Genomic DNA, 27,778 nt, shown 5'->3' on the forward strand with positions numbered 1-27,778 from the left:
TTCATTTAAGTGAAGAAATTAAAACCCAGAGAGTAAATTAATTGTCTAAGGACTAAGATCATATACTACTTAGGTGATAGATATGGGGCAACCGTATGGGTTTTATGATTAATAATAACTTCTCACCACTCTATTTTATCAACTTTTTTCTATAAAATAGAGCTAAAGTATACTTTGCTTAAATAAATTTGATTGGTGCATGACTGCTTGAAAACATATAAAGCAAAAGTCACTTTTGATTCTGTCAGAAAAGTATTTTCATAAAAATTTATTACAAAAAGTTGAAGAAGTGTTTAAAATGAAAGAAAATAAATTTTAAGCCATGGCCCAAACAAAATATGCACTAAACTATTCTGGAATGATGGAGCAAAAAGTAAGAAAAATGACTTTTTAAAAAGTTTACTGTTAGAAGTTGTGAAATCATGCTGAATTTTAGTTGCATTATATTTTTTGTCAGTCATATGGTCTGACAACATGTCTTATTTCTATTTCTCCATATTTAGAATGCTCGTGAAGTAAGGATATTAACTATTTAAACACGTTGAAGTTGCATAATGTCAATAATGTTTAATTGGTTGTCTGAAAATGTTTAGTTAGTATTAAGTCTCTTACACTATTTGTTTGGACCAATAATTCATATTTTTTGAAGACTAAACTTAAGAATACACTCATGTCAAAATGAAAGAATTTAATTGCAAAATATTGCTTGGTACATGACACATATATGTATTTGTTTTGTGTCACAATGTGAAAAATGATAGTTTATTAGAAGTTTCATTGGGTAGTAAACACATTAGAATGATATTTGTATTTACTAAGAGACTAAAATCCTTGGACTTCACTCTAATTTTAGTGTCGTCTGGAACTCAAGGTCTCAGTAAAAGTAGAAATAAAGCCTTTATAACAAAACCCAAACTGAATATTAAAAATGTAACTGGATTTTCAAAAAAATGTTTACTGGTATTACCTATGGATGTATATTCTTTATTGTGATCTTTTGTGTAAAGTCTGGCAGACAAATGTAATATCTAATTGTTGAGTCCAATATCACAAGCAGTACAAAAGTATAAAAAAAGACTTGGGCTTTTCTGATGTGTTAAAATACTTTATGCTGGTCAACACTATGAGTAGGGCACTCGAAATTTTAAGTGAAGATAATGTGTTGCAGTTACTGCACCCAATGGCTTACTATTATAAACCAAAACTGGGATCACTAAGCTTCAGTCAGTCAAAATGATCAAAATTATTGAAGAGAATTTGCAATTCTGTTCTTTATTAGGACAGAGTAGATACAGACTACAAAGTAGAGTGTGCTTAATAACGGGTAGCACTTGTTAAGTGTCAATTACTCTATCATCCCTTGGAACTTCTCAAAATAACCATATAAGGTATAAGATGTTATAGGTTATGGTTATACTCAATGCACAGGTAAGCTAACAGGCTCAGAGAAGCTAAATTACTTGCTGGGGTCTCAGTAAGAAAGTGAGCTCAAGTTTGAGCCCAGATTTAATTGGATTCTGGACTCTATTCATGTTACTTAATGAATCTGTTTCTCAATTGTGCAGAAAAAAGGGGGATATTTATAAAAAAATAAACAAGTAATGATCTCAAATAAGTAATGCAAGAAATAGTGAGATTTCAAAATTAGTGGCAGTGTTTTCTCATTTCTCTCTTAAGTGGCCTTGTTCAATCACCAGCTATCTTTGAGTGGAGCTTTGAAATTATGTTTCAAACAACACTGATTGAGTTCTGGAATGTTTGGCTCTTAGCAAATTAAGAGGTTAATCTTTCTAACTTGATGTTAAATATGGAAATTCAGCTAAATGGATGTTAAAATTCAAAGATTTTAAGAATAGATGGAAACGACAGAATTTAAGTTAAAGTATATGAAGGTATATAAGATAAAAAAGGATTTTTCTACTTTCAGCAAAAACATACCCACTTAATAGTAAAATTAATAGGCCCAAAAGGTTGCATGCTCTTATTCTGTAATGATTATCATTTTAAAACTAGCTTTTTGCCTTCGAGCTATCGGGGTAAAGACCTACAGGAAAACTACTGTCGAAATCCTCAAGGGGAAGAAGGGGGACCCTGGTGTTTCACAAGCAACCCAGAGGTACGCTACGAAGAATGTGACATTCCTCAGTGTTCAGAAGGTAAATAAACCCGAATGCCAGGTGGGGCAATCTACTCCCCCCATGTGTAGAACTGTAACTCACATTAAAGGTTGACAGAAATGAATCAGTCATAATAAATGTGTTGTTCATGCAAATGCAGATAATTATTTAAACATTTTTACACAATGTTTTTAAAACTGTCGGATTATCACCAGACTAATGCAAAATAACAGAGCGAGTTATCAGTTTGAATTTCAACACTGCCTGAGACATCCCTCTGGGGAAAGTGAAAAAGTGGGTGTACTTACCTACTATCTTGAGTTCACATACCTCAAAATCTCCTCCAGTGTGGTACCTGAAAGGAATTGAATGAAGTTTAGCCTTTCCTTAGCAATGTTAATTCTATTCATCCAGTACCTGCTTCCACAGAAATTTTGTCAAAACTACTCTGGTGTGACAAGGGTATATGGGCCCAGAAGAGAATACAGTATAAGAAGGGATCACTGGAAGTTTGACCCTATGCACGTTTGGGTGAAAATGTGCCTAGAATCAAATGTGACACATAGACTGGAACTGAGTACCATTCAGAATAGGATCTGAAGAGATCAAAGCAATGCATCCCAAACTGTCTTGAAGGCAGGCACCTTAAATCCATGCCTGTGTTTTCACCTCTTCTCACAGCATAAAAGGGCATTGTCCTTACTTTTGCAGTGGAAAACTGAATGGCTGACAAGATGGAAGAGTAAGCATTTCAGCATTGTATGTGGTTTCACTTTTCTTAGTTATTTGGCTACTGAATACCTGGATTTTTCAGTTCTGTCGGAAACTCTAAATTTCCAAAAATCTAAGTGAAACATGGATGAAACTGTTAGAAAATTATTAGGATTTTGAAGTATTTGGGGATGGGGACTACTTGAATGCTGTCCAAGTTTTATACTAAGGTATCTTACCTGTTTGTTATTAATCAAATATTTTAAAATATATTTCCTCTATAAATATTCATTTAATATTAGGTTGATATTTATCACATAACAAGTAAAGGCTATTGTTAGCTAATTGTCACAGAGAAGGATTTGTTTTCTGTTGTTAGTGAATTTTAAATCCTTGACTTTATGTGCTAGAGCCAGTTCCATCTCTGTTTGTAAATTCTTACTTTCCATTCCATATCATATTCTGTTCCCTATAACTTCTTCATTGTTTTCTTTTCTTTTAAAAATAATAAACTTTTCTAAGACCACGTTATGAACAAGTCTGTTTTGTATGAATAAGTCTGAATGAATTAATATTTGTCTTAAACTTGCACATGGAAGAAAAAACCCGACTTTTAGGGGAATCTCTCCTATTTCAGTTTTCTGAGGTTGAAAAATCATTGGAAAGGGGTTTTGTTTATTGGTTTGTTTGACCTTAAAAAAGTGTTTTCAAAGGCTGGTACCTTGGCCAAACTTTAAACAGCTTACCATTTTCATTACCTGCCTGGTTCTTATGAGAATGTGATTTTTCAACTCTGGGTTTATAAGAAAAACATTCATCAAAATATACTTATATAGGACTGGACTGCTAGGTGACATGGATTAAAAGTGCTAGAAAAGAAGTCCTTGAATAAATCCTATTTACAGTTACTCTTATCTCATTAGAATGTAACTCTCTAGTAACCTTTAATAATTTGAGGCCATCACACCTCCCTTAGGGCATTGCTCATTGGTATTAATAGCACATGATGCTATTGGTCACCACAGCACTAAAGGATGCAGATACATTCTTTCTGGAAATAATTAGTGGCCTGACAATCATGGAATAACTCTCCTGTGGGAGAAGGGAACCAACATCTGCCATGTAGGTTAAACATATTTTAGAGAGTATGAGTTAAACTGTGGTATTTTAAATTCAAGCTAACACAAGAAATTTGTTAGCAGGATTTTAATGAAAAATATAAAAAATAAGAAACATTGTCAACACTTTGGCAGAGAAAAAGAAATACTTATAAAACCAATAATATAAAATATACAAAATAATGTAGACATGATGTAAATTTCTTCTAAAATACATATATAAGGGGGAAACCTCAAAATTCAGAATGCTTAAATAGTATAATAGATGGGCCATTTCTATCCATGGATACTAATTAAATGGTAAGTTATAAAGGTTATTTTATTATGGCTGAGGTAGCAGCTATAAAATAATTTTGCATATTTAAAATTAAAAAAGAAAAATACCTATGATCATATTTTGGGCTGTTCAAATGAAAAAGACATATAGAACAGTATATATTTTTTTAAATGTTTGTAACTATGCTTAAAACGTGGCTACATAATCACCTGAAATATGTTTAAAATTTTGGATCATAAAAGAATTGTATCTGATAGTCAATGATTAATATTATTTTCTTATAATTTAAAATTTTTAAATATAGCAAATATTCTAAAAGAAAACAAATACTCTTTTATCACATTTATCACTTTTCAATTAGATAAGTTCAATAGATCTATTTCATGAATGGTAACTGTAATTAATAATATTATATTGTATATTAAAAAATGCTAAGAGACTAGGTGTTAAATGTTCTTATCACAAAAATGCTATGTGAGGTAATGCATATGTTAACTAGATTTATCAACAATGTATATATACTTCAAAACATCATGTTGTGCATGATAAATATGTATACTTTTATTGGACAATTTTAAAAAAGAACCTTATATAGTTATACAAATAAAATAAGTAGTGCTTGATTTTAAAGTTATAGAAAGTTGAGGTATGTAAAATCCAATTTTTTGCTTTAGCGTTTGCTTGAAATTTAAAATAAAACAATCATTAGTCACTACAACAGATGTCATTTCTAATGATTGTCAAATGATCAAGTAAATATATTTTAATTAAGCCACAAATTCAAAAAATATACTTAAAATCCCAAATAATACTGACATAAGTTTATGTATATAATTTGATACTCTATGTGAAGAAAGACTTTTAAAAACAAAGATTAAATGGCAAGTTATAAAGATTTAATGGCAGGTTATAATTTATTTTTAAACTTGTATTTATGCAAATTTGTGAGACTATTTATATTTTAAACATTCAGTTTTGTTGTAATCACTGCATGGATTTTTCTGACAGACTGTTTTTAATGGAATAAAACAAACACTAATTAAAAATAGATTCAGATACTTTCAAAATAATTGTTTTAGTCTGTATACTCATGTCACCCCTGTTTTATGACTGAGAAAAATGGAACACATTATTTTAAAGTTTGGTTGGTTAGTATGATGGGAAACCTGTTAAATTAATCCTATGTGTTTTATAATTTATATATAGCTTTTGTAGTATTCTACTATTATATGGTCCAGAACTATACTTAGAAAAAATATTGAGCTTATGTACAGAAAACATTACTCTGAGTTTTTGTGATCTAGGGCAGTAGTTCGCTGTTTTAAACTTATTTTTAGGAGAATAACTCTCTGGAGCAGCTAAATAGTGTATTGACAGCAATAGAAAGAGCCAAAGGACATCCCTCACCCCCTTACACTGTTATATAGTTTATACATTCACCTGTTTCCTTGAGTACATGGACTTGGTTTCACCTGAACTGCTTGACTTTAAGAAAATTTAGAAAAGTCTGAGAATTCCCAAAGTTTGAAAAGTAAATATGAGTTAAAAATTTGGCTTTCTTGAGATAATTCTTATGACTAGCCTGATGGTTTGATTCCATGGTAAAACAGCCAACTTTTTAGCCACTGACTTTGGATAAGGTATCCAATCTAGCTATATTCCCACGGCCACTTTCCCCCAATGCTGCAATAGATGAGACCACAACAGGAGAGCACATTAACTGTTGTAAACAAAAAGGCAGAGTGCAATGAGGACAATGTTAAAAAGGACAGGGATACCAACTTTCTAAAATTATTGCTCTCAGTATATCACAAAATATAAACAGTTAAAATATGTAGGAAATAAGTTAAAATATGTAAAACAAAAAGGCATTTTGGGATAATGCAAAGAATAGTAAGACTATGGGTCAGAAGATTTGTGTTCAAGGCTCAGGTTTGACATTTGTGTTTTAGGTAAGTCTCTTAAAACTTTTGAGAGCCTTGTTTTCCTCACTGTAAGAATCAAATGATACCTATCATGTTTTCATGTTTCTTTGTTTTTTTTTTTTGGAGACAGAATCTTGCTCTGTTGCCCAGGCTGGAGTACAGTGGCACCATCTTGGCTCACTGCAACCTCCACCTCCTGGGTTCCACTGATTCTCCTGCCTCAGCCTCCCAAGTAGCTGGGACTACAGGCACATGCCACCATGCCCAGGCTGGTCTTGAACTCCTGACTTCAGGCAATTCACCCGCCTTGGCCTCCCAAAGTGTTAGGATTACAGGCGTGAACCACTGCGCTCAGCTGATACCTTTTATGTTAAAAGTGTGTTATAAACCAGCAAATAATATGTAACTATAATATACTTAAGCGTCTCAATTCTATCATGGCATGTTAAATTCCCACCCCAACAATAACTTGCATTGTTTTCTAAAATGTAACATTATTCTTGCTGGCTTTTATTTATTTATTTTTATCTCCTTAGGCCCATGACTGCAAACATAACTCTCCCTTCACTGTACTACCAACATAGCATACTTATGCTTCTGATTTTGTTATTTTTTCCCTTTGTAATTTATCCAACTGTCATCCATTCAAGGTCCCAGTAAAATCTAGTCTCTCCTAAAAAACCATTACTGCCAAATCGTTCAAACTTTGAGAATAGATCCCGTTATCTAGAAAGTTGCAAAGCAAAGTGAGGTCCGAGCACCAGCAGCAGCAGCAACTCCTGGGAGCTTGTTACTAATGTCCCAGCCAGACCCATTGACTCAGAATTTGCCTCTTAATAAGATCTCAACGTGGTTTTCATGCACATTCATGTTTGAACAAGCATTGATCTGCTACACTCATAATGGAAAGTGGTCATCTTCGCTTTTTTAAAAATAATATTGCTCAATGTAGTGATTCCCAGAAAATAATTATATTCACTGTCATTAGAAAGGGATATACTATCACAAGCTGCATTTGCTGAAAAAATGTTTCATTCATCTAGCTATTTTTTAATAATATTGCTCAATGTACTGATTCTCAGAAAATAATTATATTCACTGTCATTAGAAAGGGATATACTATCACAAGCTGCATTTGCTGAAAAAGGCATAATACATGTAATCTCTTTCCTAAGTACTATACAAGAGTAGAAATTGTATATGTGAATACTTATCTTTTATATGTGACCATAGTACTCTATTTACATTTCATTCAATACAAAGGAACAAATAGTGATGAATGCTACATCATTTTCTTTGATGGTATAAAACTTTGTATTCTTTAAAAAAAAAGAGAACTAAATGAATCTGTTAACCATTCAAATGGAAAGCTGAGATGTAACATTGCATCACCTATGTTGAGCACTGCAATGACCTTGGCCAACCTGAGCACCTTTATTGATATGCTTATTTACGTTTCAGGGGCTTACTGGCTATAGTCTGGGGAATCTCAACATCAAATGAAGGGAAGCTGAGTTGGCCTCTTAGCTCATGTTTTAATGTAAATGAAAGAAAGTAGATGAATCAAGCCAAGTTGTTGCATGTTTCAGAAAGTTAATAGTCAATGTCCCTGTTAGATTATAAGAATCAAAGATTCAAAAGTGATTATTCAAATACTACATCTCAAATTACTACAAATACTCTATAGGCTAGATTCCATTGCATAAAACTAAACGTTGATGCTTCTTCCCACTTCAGCTAAAGTTAGATGATCAGTAATTGTAAGATACAAATGATGTGTTTAAGGAAGCTTGCCTGATTCATAGGAAAGCCAAGCAATGATTTATTCCACAGGATGCTTGCTGTGCTACAAATCAGCCTGTCTGTTTGAGAAGTCTCACTTTCAGCAATTGATGTGATTCAGTTTTCAGTGTGACATAAGAGGCCAGCCAGAAGAGAACAATGAATTAACCTCACAAAATCATCAGTAAGATCCTACCTAATTAGATCAGGTTATACATTTTAAAAAAGAGTGGGAACACAGAGTTCATTAGCAGGTCATCTTCTATCCTAAGCCAGACAGAAATGCAAACCTGCCCAGCCTATTCAACATGGATGTTCACTAACAGAAAGGAGCTGTGATTTATTTTTTTTAATGCCTGTGTTCTTTGATTTGTGCCAGATTTCTATATGAAGCCAATCTCTTAAATCTATGTGGTCCTGATTATGGCATTAACCATAAAAGTATGACAAAAACTCAAACTTTGTAATTCCTGTAGATGTGTTTGGAGGACAAATTGAGAGAGAAACACTATTGTGCTGACAAAATAGATACTGAGATCTTTGCGTTTTAGATCAACACAGGAAAAATCTCCAAGGATTTGTCTTCTATTTCCATTTTCTAGATACATTTGAGACAGTTATTGAAAAATCAGATAGACAGCATTGTGGCCCTACAGTAAAGTTGTGTGACACTAATTATAAAAATCCCACTTAAACTGTATGATGTGTTCTGTAGGGGGTAGTGTATGTCACTATTTATGGACATTAGTCCCTAATATAAAGTTAGAATGATGTGTAGGATTTTCTAAAAATCTGTTTGCTAAACAAGTGTTGTTCTTTAAATGGAGCAGTTGTGTTTTTAATTTTGCTGTCAGAAACAATTAACGTGCCATACTTTAATTTTATTAGTTGAATGCTTGATCTGCAATGGGGAAAATTATCGAGGTCTCATGGATCACACAGAATCAGGCAAGATTTGCCAGCGCTGGGATCATCAGACACCACACCGGCACAAATTCTTGCCTGAAAGGTAAAATACTAATGAATCATGCTTTCATTGATTCTTTTACAAACTGTTATTCACTCTATGACACAATGCTGTGGAAATTCTCTTTATATTATGTTTTCCTGATAGGTCATGAACATAACATTTAGAACTCTCAGAATGTTCAGCATTCTTCTGACAGAATTTCTGGCCATTATGTTTGGAGGAAATAGTGTAAGGGCAAAGAGATTTAAAATGAGGTATATGAGAACACTGACTATATAGTTAACTGGTCAGAATTTCTAAAATCAGCATGGTCCTGAACACAAAATCATCAGCAGGGTATAGAGTGGAAGCACTAAAAGAAGCTTCTTTCTCTCTCAGAGCAGAAACAAAACAAAACCAAAGCAAGCCACAGGGCCAATTCAGTGATGACCATGGTGGCAAGTGTTAGCTGTGGTTAGAGGTATTGCTACTAATTGCAGGAAATCTCCTTCTGAGACTCAGGTACTGCAGGCCAGGCTCATAACAGCATGACATAAGTGTGCTCAAGAAAAGGGAGTAAAAAGTAGAACAAACCATTCAGGTTGCTTTATCCTGGTGTATTTTGAAATTGCCCATATAAAAAGCCTATTTGGAGAAGTCAGACAACTAAATCTTTTTTCCCCAGGAGTAGATTTTGAGCTTAAATCATTATCCCCCAAAAAATAATGTCTACTTTTGCCCATGTATTTTACATGAAACTTCAAGGTAAAAGAAAAAAAGGAAGAAATTCCTTTATTTTGATTATAAAGAATAAAAATACAAATAATTACACAGGAAACTCTGTCCCCCACCTTTCTTTGGAAATTACTGTTAGGTGTTTTTTCTTTGTTCTTTTTCTTTATCCTTTTTTGTTTGATGTTATCATTTTAAGTGAAATTAAAACTCCAGCTTATTTTTTAAATAAATGTTTGTCTTGTCGTTTAACTGAGAGCAGAAGGGATATGGTAGCAATTAAAATCAAGTCACCAATTCAGGACTCTGTTAATTTGAAGGGAGGTGGGGTGTGGAGAAAGTGGTGTGATCAAGTTTGTCTCATGATCTGGTGAAGGTGAGGGCATGACCTCCAAAGGCTCTATTTCCAAAACTGAGCTGTCATTAGTAACGGTGCTATTGAAACTGAACTTTTAGTTTGAACTTTAAGCCTTCCCCAGAAGAGGACCTGTTTTCTTAATGAGCATTCTACATGGGGTCATGTTTTTGTAATCTGCCCTTAACTGGGTTCTAGGAGAAAGAGACTCAGTTTGGAACCTGACTTAGTGGAAAGGTACCACATGGACCTAACTTATTACCAAGAGGATGACACTCTATCCTTAGTGGGATATGTAAATTAGTAGATTAGTCAGTGATCAGCAGTCCTTGTAAGGCAAAACAGAAAACGTCCTCTTTCCCCAGCTAGGTGTAGACAAACTAAGTGGAAAGTTATTTTGTGAGCTGAGGGGTGGGTGGTGTTCAAGGCAGATTTACGTGACACTTTTCTTGGTGTGGTTTGCAGATATCCCGACAAAGGCTTTGATGATAATTACTGCCGCAATCCCGATGGCAAGCCGAGGCCATGGTGCTATACTCTTGACCCTCACACCCGCTGGGAGTACTGTGCAATTAAAACATGTGGTAAGTTAAGGTCAAATTTATTGCTTCCTTTTCCTCTCACAGACTGGATCTAAGCAGGCGATTATTAGCGAGGCAGGTTAACAACTGTTTAACTTGATGCTTTAATGTGTGCAGGTTTTAATATTTTAAGAATGTGTTACATAATCATACCCAATATTTTGCATTTTCAGAGACTGATTATTTTGACAGAAATAAATATGCAAATGCACACATCCACAGAAAACATTTTTACTTGTGGCAAGGGCCTAAACATTCTAATGCTATCAAGAAAATTTAAAAATCCACAGAGAAAGAAAAAGACAGGAAATGTGTGCAGCATCACAAAGTCATTAGGATAGATAGGAATAGCTAGGACCTTAGATCCTTACCTTCCAATCCTGTATCCTTTACCAGCCTTTCCTCCCCAGAGACATAGCATGAGCTCTCAACTGATGGTGAGCCTCTTCTGGTGAATGACAGAGGCTGCAATTTAGAATAATAAGTCCAACAGAAGTTTGTCACAGATGTCTCTAATCTCTATAGCTGATCCCTACCTCTCTGCCTGTCTTTGTACCCAGCCTCCATTATGTTTCAATCTGTCTTTTAATAATCCCTACAATCCCTTTGCTCTATGCTGGCCCATACCCAGCTTTTCTGAATTCATGATAAAAACTATTTTTTTAAACCTGTTTTGTATTGTTCCTTTCAATCTGTGAACTTGATTCTCTCCTCCATGGTTAACTCACACATTTTCGCTATTCTCTGAAATAATATTAAATAATGTTTTCATTTCTTTGAATACAGGTCTTATTTTTTTCAACTGGATCCTAAAATTCTTTAAACTCAATAGAATTGCATAAGTTTAGTAAGGTATAATAATGTTATAAATTGGCTTGATAATATAAAGTTATGTATATATGGACAGATATGTACAGCTAAATAACCTACATAAGTTCAGGCACCAGCACCTAGAGTAAAATATACAATTAAGAGGACATGGATTGATTTTAGTATATTTCATTACAGCAGAATGATAGGGAAATTCTCCTGAACAAACCTAATTCAATATTATCCACAGGATGGTATTGCCAAGGTAAATCTCTCTCCACCTAGACCTGCTAATAAAAGAAAATGTTTTAGACAACTCTTAATATTTTGAACAACAGCCCCATAGACAGAGGATGTACCCAGCATATATGAAATTTGTAGAATCTGGAAGCCTTTCAGAGTAAAACACTATGTTCCAAGGAAATTGAATCATCTATTTTGTCCTTTAAAATAAAAGACTCATGTGATAGTGTTTCTCTATATAGATTGAGTTGGTTCCACTCATTGACTTGTTTCATTTTATTAGTCTTTCCATCGTTCTACACCTGTTAGGTATAATAAACCAACTGTTTCCCTTCTGTTTTTTTTTTTTTTTTTAATTTGTATATTTTTTTTTGGTTTAGGTACTCTTATAAATCTTCTCTGGAATAAGACCAGTACACACACACATATACAGAGACACAGACACACAGACACACACACACACACACACACACACACACACAGGCTCACCTGCACATTCCCCCTTAAACTGGCAAGAAATCCAAAAGTTGCCCTCCTCTTGAGTTCCAAACCAATCTTTAGGGTATTTTTTTTAAAAAGAGATTGAGAGAGGCAAGAAATAGAATGACTATAACACTTTCTAGCTATTAAGTAGGTTTCTTTTTTCTCTTCTGTCTAAAAAGGAGCTGACTCAAGTAGCATGCTATAATTCCAATGCCTTTGTTAAGCAGAGGATACTGTTTATAGGATGTTAATTCTAAAAAATGATACTAGAATTTGTGAATCAAACCTATATCACTCAGATTTAAAAAGTCTTCTGAGCTTTGGGAATATTTTGGAAATATCTTATTAAAAATAGCTTTTTGTTTAAAAAATACATGTGCCAACTTTATTTCATCCACTTTAATAAAATTATTGTCTATAGCCATATTTATATATAGCCATATTTATATATGACTATAAAGAGACAATACTTTTATTAAAGTGGATGAACTATAGTTGAAATATAGATGAAATATGAGATAATTTATGAATATTCTTTCAAATGTTTTGGTTCACATATATAGTAATGACTATAAAGAGACAATACTTTTATTAAAGTGGATGAAATAAAGTTGACATTCTGGAAAAATAAGAGATAATTTATGAATATTCTTTCAAATGTTTTGGTTCACATATATAGTAAAGCCTATAATGCAAAACCAAAAATTTGGTGGTGGATTCAATTGTGCTTCTATCTTCTATTGTGGCATAACAAATTACCAAAACCTTAGTGTCTAACAACAACACACATTTATTATCTCATATTGTTTGTGGGTCAGGAGTCCAACCATAATTCAAATGAGTTCCATGCTAGGGTCTCACAATGTCCTGATCAAGGTGCCCACCACATCTCTGGTCTCATCTAAAACTCCACGTTGCATTTAAAGTTCACTAGTTTTGACAGAATTCATTTTTTTGTGGTTTTAAGGCTGTGGTATGATTCTTCTAGAATCTGCCTAACCTTCTCTGACACATGACCCTCTCTACAAGATGGCAGTTTACTTCTTTAAGGCCAACAGGATAGCATCTATCCAACTTTGAGCTTTTAACCTCTAGACTCTCTCTTAAAGAGCTAACTTAATTAGGTCAGTCCTGCCTAGGTTTATTTCCCTTTTAATTCACTTATACTCAACTGATTAGGGAATTGAATTACATATGCAAGATCTCTACAACTTTGTTGTATAACATAACCTAATCACAAGAATAGATCTCATTGTATTCAAAAGTTGTATCCACACCCAAGGGGAGAAGGTTATGCAGTGTGAACACCAGTGGGTAGGGATCTTGGGGACAACTGGTGTATTTACTTGTACTGGTTGTAACAGATAATTAATTATTATTTTTTATTTGTATCATTAACTGGGCCACTTTTCTAGTTTTCTCTTAGTCCAGTCTAGCTGAACTCAATCTAGATTTTCTGTTTCTAAAAAAAAGAATAAAGATAATGATTATGTGACTTACTCTCTAGAAAGTTGAAGGGGAATTTTTAAACTCTTGTTTTATTATAGAGTAACTGCATTAGAAAAGCATAATTACCACCATTTATTTAACACCTACAGAGAGGTGCTTTCCATTGTAGAATTAACAATCCTTATTTCACTCCTAGCAAATGGCTGCAATTAGGCCAGTGAGGAAAGGGGTGAAGACATGGATGGCTGGAGCAGTATGGTAATTCAAGACATGGTAAAACAAGATTGATATGGACAGGGTAGGGGTAAAAACAGAAAACTGGAAGAAGTTGAGAAAATTAAGTTGATATGAGGCAGATCAAGTAGGACCCAAGAGTAGCTCATTCAGTTGCTAGGAGAAACACTGGAAAATTAAGCAGGGGGAGGGATCTTATCTCACTTGTGATCTAGAATACTGGTCTCCAAACTGGTGTCCATGAGACCCAGGAAAATACAGACTCTCCTAGGGCCCTTTGGGCATGGATCACATAAAGGGCTCAAGTTTCATCTCCTCTCCTCTCATGTGAATTCTTTCCCAAAGGCCCTAGAAACTGCCTAACCTTTTCTGACACATGACCCTCTCTACAAGATGGCAGTTTACTTCTTTAAGGCCAACAGGATAGCATCTATCCAGCTTTGAGCTTTTGACCTCTAGACTCTCTCTTTAAGAGCTAACCGAATTAGGTCAGTCCTGCCTAGGTTAATTTCCCTTTTGATTCACTTCTAGTCAACTGATTAAGGACTTTAATTACATATTAAAGATGATGCAAGTGCGTCTCAGAAGTCAGGCACATCAACACCCCTACCCTCCCACACTGCTGCCCTTTCCTACTTTACTGCACAAAGACAACCTTCCCATTCCTCCAGAATGCTACTGTAGCTCATTGTCCTTGTTTTAGAAACCCTGGGGACACTAAACAAAAAGATCTTTGAAAAAACATTAAACATATATTCACACTATTTATAATTTATGGACTACTAATAATTGTATCTCTACACACACACACACTATATATATATATATATGTGCATGTGTTCAATGTATGTGTATATTTTTCTCTTAGAAACTTTTGGTCACAAGAATGAATAAAAAGCTTTCAGAGAAGTATGATGAGGTGAGGAATAAAAGACTATTCAACACAAAATACAACACAGGCCTGTAAGGCAGTAAGCAGTGAGAAAAACAAGGTGAGGAAGGATCATAATATCAAAACAATATCAAAAGGGAGGAATGTACAGTATAAAATGACAAATTGGTTATACTAGGAAATGGGATAGAGAGAAAGGCCTAAAACATTTCCAAGTTATTGGGTAGATGANAAAGGGAGGAATGTACAGTATAAAATGACAAATTGGTTATACTAGGAAATGGGATAGAGAGAAAGGCCTAAAACATTTCCAAGTTATTGGGTAGACGAGAGAGGCATTAATTTGAGGAGAAAGATCAGAGGTTTAGTTCTGCTTATATTGAGATGCAGGTGCTTGGCATCCTTGTTCATAGGACATCTAAGTTCATTCTTCTACAGGTCTAGAAAAGTCACAAGTGAACAGGGATAGCAAAGCCTCGGGCTTCAGCAATTCCGGCCAGCATGTTGAGAACACAAAGAGGGTTGTTTGCCCCTTTCTCTATAGCATTCATTCAAGAAAATTTTCTGAGCAGCTATTATATGTCAAACACTTTTCTAGTAGCTAGGATACAGAAAGGAATAAAACAGATCAAGGCCTATAACAAGATGGAAAATTCAGAGCTTTAACACAAACCAGTAAAGCAAAAGGTGACACTGCCTTGATATTAGGGTATTCCCACCTGCCAGCCAAAGTTTGAATACTGCTCTCCTTTTATTTGTTCAAAAGCTGAATGAACTACAAATTTGTTCTTGTCACTTTGCTTCCAAGCTTCTATGTTACAATCAATGTATCACTCAAAGTAAAGAATGAATGTTGCTCATTGTCTGGCAAATGTGTGCCAGGGTGCTCTGGGACAGCCTTTTCAGACTTTTCACACTGTAATTCTCAGCAGGGGATATAAACCCAAATGTCATCAGCCCGCAAATATATACTTTTTAACAGAGTTTTGGGCATATGGAATTTTAAGACATCACAAATTTATAAAAGATTGGAAGTCTTGCATAGTGCCTGAATGAAGTACTGATTTTCTTATTGTTTTCCCTGATTGTAACTTCATATCCTGAATAACAGTTGGTTCTATACATTAGTTCACTGCTTTTCAGAGATAAATAATATTTGTTGAATTTATTGTATTTTTTAAAGTTTTATTAAGTTCAGGCATAAATGTGCAGATTTGTTATGTAGATAAACCTGTGTCATGGGGTTTTGTCGTACAGATTATTTTGTCACCCAGGCACTAAACTTAGTACCCATTAGTTATTTTTCCCAATCCTCTCCCTCTTCTCTCCCTCCATTCCCAGGTGGGCCCCGTGTCTATTGTTCCCCTCTATGTGTCCATGTGTTCTCATCATTTAGCTGCCACTTACAAGTAAGGACATGTGGTATTAGTATTTTTATGAAGTAAACTTCAACAGATCCCTGGCAATTTAAAAGCTCTCTTGTGATTGATACCCCTTAGAAATCACATTGAGTATTGAGATCAGTTCACAATCTTCTTGGACTGAAGATACCTTTATACTCTTTGACATTATTAGGAAGCCCAAATTATCTGTGTGAACTATATGAATCCATGTTTACCATATTAGAAATTAAAACAGAAAATTCAAAACATTTATTAATTCATTTAAAATAGCAATAAGGTCATTGATATTAATAAATATATTCTAATGAAAAATAGTAAAATCAGTGGCATTGTCAACTTTTTAAAATTTAGCATTTAAAAAAAATTCTTTAATGACACCTTAATTGAAGACAGCTGGGTGTCTTGTATTTGCATCTTGCCATCAGTCTTTTGGGATATCACATATCATGTGCTATCTGAAAATTTCATAGTTTAAAGAACAAATGATGTCTTAATATTACTGTGAAAATAGTTTTGATTTCCTGGACCCCTGAAAGGATCTCAGGAACCTCAGGTGTCCCAGGATCCTCTGAGAACAACTTTTTGCTATATGTCAGAACACGTAAGACTGATATATCTCTTAAAGAGTACACTAGCTAGCATTTACCTGTGGGCTCCTCCAATTTTCCTCAGCCCTCGGCACCAGCAACTCACCTCTTATTGATTATCTTTTGCTCTGAGTTTCTTCATGAATCCTCTAAACGGGGGATGGGAGGGTCTGTTCGGCCTTTTAAGGTCTTTTTTGCATGATTGGTACCATTATTTACCCAGTTTAAGATCCAAAAGCCTGGCATAATCCTAGACATAGCCTTCTCCTTCACTCTTCACATTTGATGCATCACCAAGTCCTATCAATTTTATCTTATATATACCTTTCAAATAAGACAATTTCAGTCCATCACTGTCTCTTTTATCCAACAGAGTAATTTTTTTTTTTTACATGAATGGCCTTCAGAGTGAAGTATCTATATCTACTTCTTTTCCTTGCAAAACAGAATGTTTTCAAAAATCTGATTCTATCATTCCTCATCTATAGAATACCTGCGCCCCCAACATACACCCCCCCACACACACCTCTACACACAAAAATCCTTCATTGGTTTCTTTTGATCTTAGGACAATGACGAAACAAAACCATCTTTTACCCCCTACCTATATTTCTAACCTTATATATGACTTCATATACCTCCATGTTTCTCTCCAGGCTCTCTTGCTGTCTGTTCCAGCCGCACTGACCTTTGCCTCATATTTTCCATGTTCTTATTATAGTCTCTTTACCCTAGCCATGCTTTCCGCCTTCAAAAAAGTTTTACTTTCTTCCTTATTTAGTTGGCGGCTCCTCATTTACATTTCAACTAAGTTATCACTTCCTTCATTTGAGCTCCTTTAGAGTATTATCTCCATACATTCTTATGATAAAATTTAATTTATAAATTAGGCACAATAAGAGATTAAAACAACAATAATATAGAATAATGATAACAATATGCCAGCATCACTATTCTTGTGCCTTGGGGCCATTGTTAAATAAAATAAAGGTTACTTGAGCATAAGCACTGCAAAATTATGACCGTTGACCTGATAACCCAGAAGGCTACTAAGAGACGAAGTGGGCAGGTTACATGTACAGCACTGGACAGAGGAATGAGTCACATTTGAGGAGAACAGAACATCGTGTGCAATTTTAAACTTATGAATGGCTTACTTCTGGAATAGTTATTTAATATTTTTGGATGATGGTTGACCACAGGTAAATGAAATGGTAGACAACAAAACTGCAGATAAGGAGGAACCACTACACTTAAATGCCCAGAAACATTTTAGAAGTGAGACCTAGGCAGATCTTTGATATCTAAGGTTTGTATTCGAGGTATTGCCATGAAGTGAACTGTGTCTCTGGCCAAATTCATATGTGGAAGCCCTAACTCCCATTGTGACTATATATGGATATACAGATTATAAGTGGTAATTAATTTTAAATGAGGTCATGAGAGTGGGCGCTAATCTGGTAGGATTGGTGGCCTTATAACAAGAGAAAGAAGAAGAGAACTCTATTTTTCTATCATGTAAGGACATAGCAAGAAAGTGAATATTTGCAAGAGAGGAAGAGAGCCCTCACTGCCGACCCAGTTGGCTAGCACCTTGGTCTTGAACTTCTCAGCTTCCAGAACTGTGAGAAGATAAATTATTTTAGTTTAAATCAACAAATCTGTGGTATTATGTTATGGCAGCATGAGCAGACTAATATAGGTATGTTGCCATTGGAAACAAATACAAAAAAATCCTTTCCCTTAGTAACCAATGAACATATCACTTTAAAAGAACAGTCATCTTTTAAGATTCAGTATGTTTGTATGATGAGAAAATAATTTTTACAAATTGTATACAATTACAAAATAATTTTTACAAATTATTTTCTTTCTTAGAGAAAGCTGATTGTTTCTTTGAGTTTTACTAATTTATCCAAGTCCAGAATACAGATTCATAGAAATAAAATCTTGTGTCCTGAGTCAGGAAAAACCAATGCTATCCATACCCTTTCTCAGGGGAAAAATCTTTTACTTGGAGGTCTCTTCCAAACTATCTTCTAAAGAATAAGGCTATGGAATTGAAGACTTTTCATGAAAGTCTTGTCTCCTGAGCATTTTATACCAGAAAAAGCTTGGATAAAGTCCAGGGAAAAGTTTCAGATATGAATCCTGGCTTTACATGGAAAGCAGACGTGCAAGCAATTTGAGGTTCGTATTTCAGAGGTCTTTACTACTTTCCCATGTCAATTTTGAAAGAAGAAGCTCTTTAAATTTATAATGAGCTTGATCCTGGTCTTCGTGGCCCACAGAGCACAAGTACTGTTGATGGGAGAGTGGCTTTATTACACACTGTTCTCAATCTCAAGGGACTGTCATAAAGTAAATTCCATTTCTGTTGCTCTTCAGTAGCTGGGAAGAAGCAGCTGGTTAGGTTGAACTACACCAAGGGATAATCGGGTATTTGTCTACCAGCCTATGAATTGACTTATTCTACCTATAGGGAAAGAGAAGCAATAGTTTGTCTCCATTGGAAAATCTGGGTTTTCTTTTGGTGGGGATGTTTGGGGCAGCCTGGGGGTGGTGGAAACTGCAGACCTAAGAATTTACTCATCATTCATATGAAGCTTACAGAGCCCTGGGTGTTGCCATTTGTAATATCCTTACGCACTTCTTTCTAGCTACCATTCAGACCTCCATAAAGGCCCTGTGGCATCTCTGCAAGGCTTTGGCCAGTCCTTCAAAGAGAAAAGTAATCAGATTTTTTTTTGTTAGTGATCTTGTTCTATTGGTCTCTGTTGGGAGGCAAGATGCTCGTCCCAAGAATTAGACAACAGTGAATACTGTTTGTCTCAAGAAAAAATCTATTCAAATCTTAAAATTCCCTTCCAAACTTTGTAACAATCAGATCACACCACAGTTGTGGTTTTGCACAACCACACCAGCAAAGTGAAATTAATGTTCCAAGAGGCACTCATTGTATTTGATCATACTCAAACAAGACAGTGAAAAATTTCGATAGCAAAAGTTGTTTTCCTTAAAGTATTTCCAAACAGAAAATTTTGTGTCAATCATCAAAGGAAAGCATTCCTTTACTCAGGCCACTGACGATTACATAAATATCTTTGTCTCTGCTTCCAAGGGGTAGCCACTACTGAAACCCCTGGTAAAAGGTTTTATTTGTAGGAACTCTCAGAAGAGTTCCAGGTATTTTCAGAGTGAACTTGGTAGACATGCTTGCAAAAATATTTGTGTATGTGGGGATGCTGTATTTTAAAAACCAGTTGCTTTGTCTAATCAATCAACTTCAGGTGAAATTTGCGGATCTTTCTGTGCTTTTCTGACATTTTAGTTTGGCCGATGGAGATTCTTCAAAACCCTCCTTTACTCAGGTCCCATGTTAAAGTATTAAGTACAAAGGAATGCCTTTCCCAATATTTAATAGCCCTTTCCAAATCAATTGTAATGAAACATTTGTTTTATTTTTGCACCCAGTTTTGATATTTATACAGCAGGGCTGCAGAAGGAGTTTGTTTCACTGTCATTGAGGAATAATTAATTTTGTTTGAATAGTAAGTATGTGAGCAGCAGAGATCAAACATTTCTATCACAGTTAAATGGTCTATGGACAAATCATTCATCATGGTCCTCATCAGATATTTATTAAATGGCTTCATGGAGACTCATAATAACTCTTATTTATTGATGAAAACTATTTAGTTACCTTGTCATACTAATATATCTTTATTCGCCTGTATTATTTATTCTATACATTGCCACCAGAATTACGTAGTTTTTATTTATGGGGTGACTCCCAGCAGTTGAATATCAAAGAGAACAAATACAATGCACTAATTTCAGAGGGTATTTTGGAGTTAAAGAAAAATACTAGCTAAATACTCTAGTTTGTGTTTAAAATAATGATAAATATTTCCAATGAATTAAAACATGAGAAAAAGAAAACTATTAAATTATTAGAGTTATACATATTTTAAAGTTATGGATGTTTATTAAAAGATGAAAAATAATAATGCTATTATTTAGATTCTTTACATCTTAAAGCCTAAAGAAAAAGTTATATTTATTTGGTAAAATATAATATTTATATTAAAGTCATTCTTTGTATCTTGTAGTTTAAAAAACTCTAAAACATTTTATTTTCTACCTCCAAATTAAAATATTTTAAATAGTCTAAATTATTTAATCCAAATTGAGCATTTTGGTTTTTATTTAACCATTTAACGTACTTTTTAAAAATGAATGTTTAGTGACTCAGGTTTATATTAAATGCTTTAAAATATGCTAATAAGTTTAGAATAACAACTGTTCAATATAATAGTTCAAATGATGAGATTTATATTATTGCTACTTTTAAAAGTGAAAGATTATTTAATTAAATCTGGTTGGAAACCACCAGTTGAAGTAGAGAATTAGCACTAACAACACATGTCAGAATTGACATTGACATTAAAGTTTTAGTGGATAAATCAACACCGAACTATGTTCCTGAATATTTTTAAGCAAGTAGTCTTTTCTTTGACTTGGGGTTTTGATAATATAGATCTTCAATTTCACAGAGGTTCTTAAAATTTTAAACTTTGCTCTCAAATAAGGAATATGTTTATCCTTTATCAGTATTTACATTTTATCATTTCTCTTAATATTTCCTGATTATCCTGTGATTGCTTACAGCTACTCATTGAACCTGCCAGGTATTGATATTTTAATGAATTGTGATCATCTGTGTCTACCTTACTATCTCCCTTTTTATAAGGTATATATCCACTTGTTTCTGAGTTTAAGGGTCTAATATTGCTTCAGATTATAACTATCACGGGTCATTTCTGCAAGAGTGTAACTTCAAAATGTTATTTATGGAAAAATTACTTTGAAATTCAAATTACCTTTGACTAATAACATGCTCTAGAAATGATAGTTGATATTTAATCTTACACTGACAATGTAGACGACTATATTTACTCTCTCACCACTACCCAGGCATATCTTTACAATAGGAAGCTACCTTCACATAGTAGAGGAAACAGCCTTTTGAAGCTGCTTCCGTATTTAGAAATTTCATCAAATAATGTTCAAAACTTTAATCATGTCTGAATATTATATTCCTCTTATTTACTGTTTTGATTCGTATCTGGTAGATCATACTTGTGTCCAAGGAGTGGAATGTTAATTTTTCATGGGCAGAGCCTTGAACTAGTTTTTCAGTGAGATGCAATGAATGGGCCCATATCTAGCCAAAGATGGCTCTGATTGACATCTGGACTCATCAAGACTGGATCTGTGAGTTATGTGCTCAGTACAAGGGCAGTGTTTGAGATGAATGGTTCAGTAGTAAACAATCAAAACAAAACACATACAATTGAATAGGAAAATAAAAGAGTTGTGGTACCTGAGGCAGACAGTGAAGCCTATGAGATTAGAGGAAGTGTGTTTGCACTGGCTGCCCTAACTCTGAACTCCCTTCCATTGTCATGACTTAGTCTTGACTGAGGTCACAAGTTTGTTGCCCTAGAACTTGTGCCTAAAAAATTTTCTTTTAGCGTGTTAAGTGAATGAATTGATAGATGCCCAAGGACATTTATTTTTTGTCTGCTTTCCCATGAGTTTTATAACTAGATATGAAATATAGCATGTTGACCTTTTACCTGTTTTAGAGTTACCACCTTTTAAAACTTTCCTACACACATTCAGTTTCCTCATGTCATTTAACAGTTAATTCAAATAGTCAGAAATAGAGTAATTTAATAGCATTTGTATTGATGAAATGTAGTTCCTTAGGACCTATGAAATCCATCTTATTTTGTATTTCATCAAAGACCTTTGTCTTGAGAAGTACATAATGGTACTAAGATTATGAAAGACTTGCAAAATCAGCATGAACTTTTTCTATACAAGCCATTTCCCCAAGTCTCATAATTTCTCTTCTTCCTAAAATCAATATATATCATCAGTATCAACATGGATGAATTCTGTAGGCTATCAGCTCTCAATTATCGCTTTTATGTGTCAATCGCGGAACACTTTTCATCTTTATTTGAATTTCTTTTTAATTTTGGATATTTCTGAGTCATATTTCTATTAACCAAAGCAGATATACAAAACATTAAAATACTTTTTAAATGGGCTGCAATGAAGTTATTTAAAAGGAATTTACTGGAAATTTCTATAGTACAACTTATTTCAACAATTAGGGTGGTAATTAAGGAAACATTTTCCCTTTTTTCACAAAACTTCATAGAATAACTCTAAGCATAGGCTATTGTTTAGTTTGCCTAAGGTTAACTCATAGAATGCAATGAAATAAAGCATTCAAATACATAAGGTAGCAATGGTTTGCATGAGAGAAATGTTTAAATGAAATTTAAGAGCTATTAAAACATTTACATTATTAAATATAGAAAACTTTCATAGACATCCCTAGTCATTGATGGCATTTCTAATTCTGGCCTGTCCTTTGTATAGTGGTGCATCCAATTCCAAAATGGATGAATATTATGCAGCCATCAAAAATGATGAGTTCGTGTCCTTTGTAGGGACATGGATGAACCTGGAAACCATCATTCTCAGCAAACTGACACAAGAACAGAAAACCAAACACCACATGTTCTCACTCATAGGCGGGTGTTGAACAATGAGAACACATGGGCACAGGGAGGGGAGCATCACACACTGGGGGCTGTTGGGGGGAAATAGGGCAGAGACAGGGGGGGGTGGGGAGGTGGGGAGAGATAGCATGGGGAGAAATGCCAGATATAGGTGAAGGGGAGGAAGGCAGCAAATCACACTGCCATGCATGTACCTATGCAACAATCTTGCATGTTCTTCACATGTACCCCAAAACCTAAAATGCAATGAAAAAAAAAAAAGAAAAAGAAAAAAAAAAGATTTGCTATGTGCTCTCAAATTGCCCTCCCAAAAGTTCTACAATTTATGTTTCGATTAACAATATATGGAGGGCCCAATTCCCTCATAGCCTCACTAACAATTGGTGTTATCATTGCTTTTATTATAAACCATTTTTGATTGAATAAGCAAATAATTTTTTTATTAAATAGTGAAACTAAAGTTAAAAAAAAAAAGAATCAATGAAATTTACTCAAATCTTAAACAGTCCTAGAGGCTTCTGACTTGAGTTTCATCCAAAGGCATCCTGAATGGCCATTTAGATTGTAAAGGTAGCTGGGAAGTTTACACTTTTATCAAACCATAAACATTTTCATGTATGTTTTGAGACTATATATGAATTTTAATTGCTCTGGAATGTTTTGAGTTATATTTTGATTTAATAAACATTACACATAGAGACAAAATTGTGGTAAAAATTTAATTTTATACTTTTTTTACTTAGTGACTGAGGGTTTTATGATCTTCATGAAATATAGTAAGCACTGAAGTTGCTAGGAAAAAAAGTAGGAAATAGATCATCCTAGCAATAACTGATTTTTTTCTTTATTGTCAACAAGCTGATTAAAAATACTTAATATGTCAGCTTAGAATTTATTATTTATTTATTTTTTGAGATGGACTTTCACTCTTGTTGCCCAGGCTAGAGTGCAATGGTACAATCAGCTCACTGTAACCTCTGCTTCCCTGGTTAAAGCCACTTTCCTGCCTCAGCCTTCTGAGTAGGTGGGATTATAGGCACCTGCCACCATACCTGGCTATTTTTTTTGTATTTTTAGTAGAGATGGGGTTTCACCATGTTGGCCAGGCTGGTCTTAAACTCCTGACCTCAGGTAATCTGCCTACCTCAGCCTCCCAGTGTGCTGGAATTACAGGCGTAAGCCACCATGCCTGGCCAGAATATATTCATTATATTGGAGGAAAATTATGGTTAATTTCATTACCGCTTTGTATGTACTATAAGCAAGCTAATTTTAGAAATAATCGACAGTCATTTCAGAAACACTTCTATTCAGCATATATAAGTTATACATGTGGAAGTAAAATGCATTTAAGTAACTTTTTAATAAAAAACTAATTTAGGATTTTAATGAAAGGGAAATTGGAAGGAAGACAGTAATGTTAAGTTAAATTTCTTATTTTACATATATATATATATATATATATTTTTTTTTTTTTTTTTTTTTTTTTTTTTTTTTTTTATTTTTACCACTAGCTGACAGTACTATGAATCACACTAATGTTCCTATGGAAACAACTGAATGCATACAAGGTCAAGGAGAAGGCTACAGGGGCACTGTCAATACCATTTGGAATGGAATTCCATGTCAGCATTGGGATTCTCAGTATCCTCACAAGCATGACATGACTCCTGAAAATTATAAATGCAAGTGAGTAAAAGAGGCAAATGTTATACATTTCAGTAGGCCCTAGGGGAAATGAGATACAGTGGTTACTTTTTACTAATTTTGTGTTCGTGATCAAACTTTAGTGTGCCCAGTGATAATAAGGAATTAAAAGGCAGATTATTCCTCTGCTCAGAGATTTTGATTTTTTCGATCTGATATTTGGTCCTCAAATATGCATTTCATTAAGCACTCTAGGTGGTTGGAATCCAGAGGATAGATTCACTATGCTTTGGGAAACACATCCGTAGGTGGTTTCTGATCACAGCTTTGCTCTTGTGAGTCTGTTTAATCGATTAATACTAATGGTAGGCAGGCATGTTTCAAAATACTGCCTTCTTAAATTTTCATATTAGCTTTGGGAGGATTACACATTTTTCCTCTTGAAAGAATGGAAAGAAAAGTAACACTACTGAAGAGTTACTGGCCTTAAAGTTCTGTGAATAAAATAATTTTTCAAAGCTTAAATGAATGTGTTGCATCGTTTCTGGATTTGCTTTGAAAAGTGAAGGAGCAAAACAAAATGTAGATGATGACTCAAGCCAAAGAAACTGCCCTTGAGTATCAATTACATAGCTGTGCATTCTCTATGGGTACTTTTTACACCACTTGACTTTAGTAGACAGACACAGACACAATGCCATGTGTTTTTAAATTGTCCACCTTGTTATGAGGAACATAAAATGATTGCTTTTGAAATTTATAACACATACATCATTTATAGTGGCTTTCCTGAAATAGCACCTATAAATAACATATATTGGCTTTATGTAATTGGTTTTTAATAAGACAGCCTAACATTTCTGAATGAAGAGCTATGAGCACTAGTGGCCATCCACCATAGGAGAGGAGAGATTTGTGCGTGTATGTGTGTGTGCATGCACAAGATTTAGCTAGTTCCATTATTTATTTGTTTAGATAGTAAACATTAATCTAAGACTTTTTTTCCCATTAGTTTATAATAACTAATATTTTTTTCCTATTAGTTTATAAGGATAAAATTAATGGTTGTCATTCTGGGTTTATTTTCATTTCCATCAAATCAATTCACTCTCTATTCCTGACCCATGTGTTTCACACCTGAAAAATACATCAAAGTAGAGAAAACAAAGAAACAGAGAAAATGTTTGTTATAAGGGACAAGGGAGATAGTGTCAGTGCCTTCACATTTTTGTTGACTTTTAATGACTGGTAATACCTGATAAGAAATTGTATATATGCAGATACCTAGTGAAAATCATCTGTAAGAAAAACAGAATGACTGTAAAAATTTAATTCACAAACTTCACAATTAAAATTTAATTATCAAAAGTTATCTGTTATATCTTAGCAGAATTTAAGTCATCTTTTCTTAATTTTGTTATTTGATTTAAATAACCAAATATAAATATTAAGAAACAAAGTTTGTGCTGTGTTTTAAAACTGATAAAATCTGACTCAACTCTTTTCTCAGGACATTGATTTACCATTTACTATTTGTGATCTAGTAGTGAGGGGTGTACTGGTCAGGTGTCTCTACTAAACATTAAACATTAAACATTACTTGCCTAGTACTGAGACCTTACAAATGGCAATCTTTGGATGTAACTGAACAATACTGCCTGTGATGAATCTACATGAATCATAAACTCATCAATTCACCTTAGTAATTGTAAATCAATCCTCCTTCAAGTGAAGGGTAAGGACTTAGTAAAAATATTTGAGCAAATCTTGACTTTCATTCTTGCTTCATCTAGATTATTGATTGAGGTGCTTCTAAAACAGATTTTAAAGTGGGTCCAAACTAGGACTTTGATAGCCCTTGATCTTCCTTTAATTGGCTTGTCTAAATGAACAATCCAAATGATTAAACTGAGTGATTATTTATGTAAAATTGCAAATCTGGCCAGGCATAGTGGCTCACGCCTATAATCCCAGAACTTTGGGAGGATGAGATGGGAGGATGGCTTAAGATCAGGAGTTCAAGACCAGCCTGGGCAACAAAGGGTGACTCCATCTCTACCAAATAATAGACAATAAAACCAAAGTGTGTGCAACATTTATGTAAAATTTAACACACATGTGTTACACTGACATAATTTTTAAAATATAAGTATAAATTGTTTTATTCATCTATTCCATTTAATAATTTTATAAGAAGGCTAAAGGTTTGAATATAGGTTATAAACACTTATTATACAGTGGCTTTAACCACTGGTGGTTAATGTTCTCATATCCTTAAATAATAGTTTGTGTCAGGACCTATTTTGATTAGGTAAGACTATTATTATTTGTTGATTTTCTAACCAAACACAAGCTTTTTCCTTAAAAATTTCTCAGTTTCCAATGGTCTATTTGGATATTAATATAATTGTATAATAGTACTTCTAATTGGACCTAAGTGATACAAATACTGTGGTTTCCAAAAGACTGAATATTCATTTAATTAAATTATTAACAAGGAATCTATGAAATAAAAGAATGTACTTGCTTAAAATTAGAGAGCATATTTAACACATTTTATCACAAAATGCACATTTTATTTAATGTGAACCTTATTTATATTAAAATAGAAAACCATTAAAATTATTTTACATACAGATAATTTTAGCATAGATTTTTTTTCTTATTAGAAACTCTAAACTTCTAATTAAAATACTGGTAAAATGAAGGATATACATGTACTACATTTCAATGTATTCTATAGTTCGTTTCTCTGTAGTATAACAAGGTCTTAACTTTAAGAAATATTGGCCGGGCGCGGTGGCTCAAGCCTGTAATCCCAGCACTTTGGGAGGCCGAGGTGGGTGGATCACGAGGTCAAGAGATCGAGACCATCCTGGTC

The 27,778-nt window shown here is 34.0% G+C and overlaps 1 protein-coding gene across 4 annotated transcripts in view; it reads left to right on the forward strand.

The window, feature by feature from the left end:
* Nucleotides 1-27,778, forward strand: part of HGF (hepatocyte growth factor) — a 78,045-nt gene that overhangs the window by 15,784 nt on the left and 34,483 nt on the right. Inside the window, exons 6-9 of one of the 4 annotated variants that reach the window (XM_037736545.1) lie at nucleotides 2,014-2,156; nucleotides 8,819-8,939; nucleotides 10,432-10,550; nucleotides 24,762-24,939. In XM_037736545.1, coding sequence (XP_037592473.1) covers nucleotides 2,014-2,156; nucleotides 8,819-8,939; nucleotides 10,432-10,550; nucleotides 24,762-24,939 — 561 coding nt within the window. The remainder of the gene's footprint in view (nucleotides 1-2,013; nucleotides 2,157-8,818; nucleotides 8,940-10,431; nucleotides 10,551-24,761; nucleotides 24,940-27,778) is intronic. The other 3 variants (XM_017523113.2, XM_037736547.1, XM_017523114.2) reach the window with 3 other exon arrangements.

This window comes from Cebus imitator, unplaced genomic scaffold (genome assembly GCF_001604975.1).
Source record: "Cebus imitator isolate Cc_AM_T3 unplaced genomic scaffold, Cebus_imitator-1.0 Scaffold26, whole genome shotgun sequence".
Classification (NCBI taxonomy): Eukaryota; Metazoa; Chordata; class Mammalia; order Primates; family Cebidae; genus Cebus; species Cebus imitator.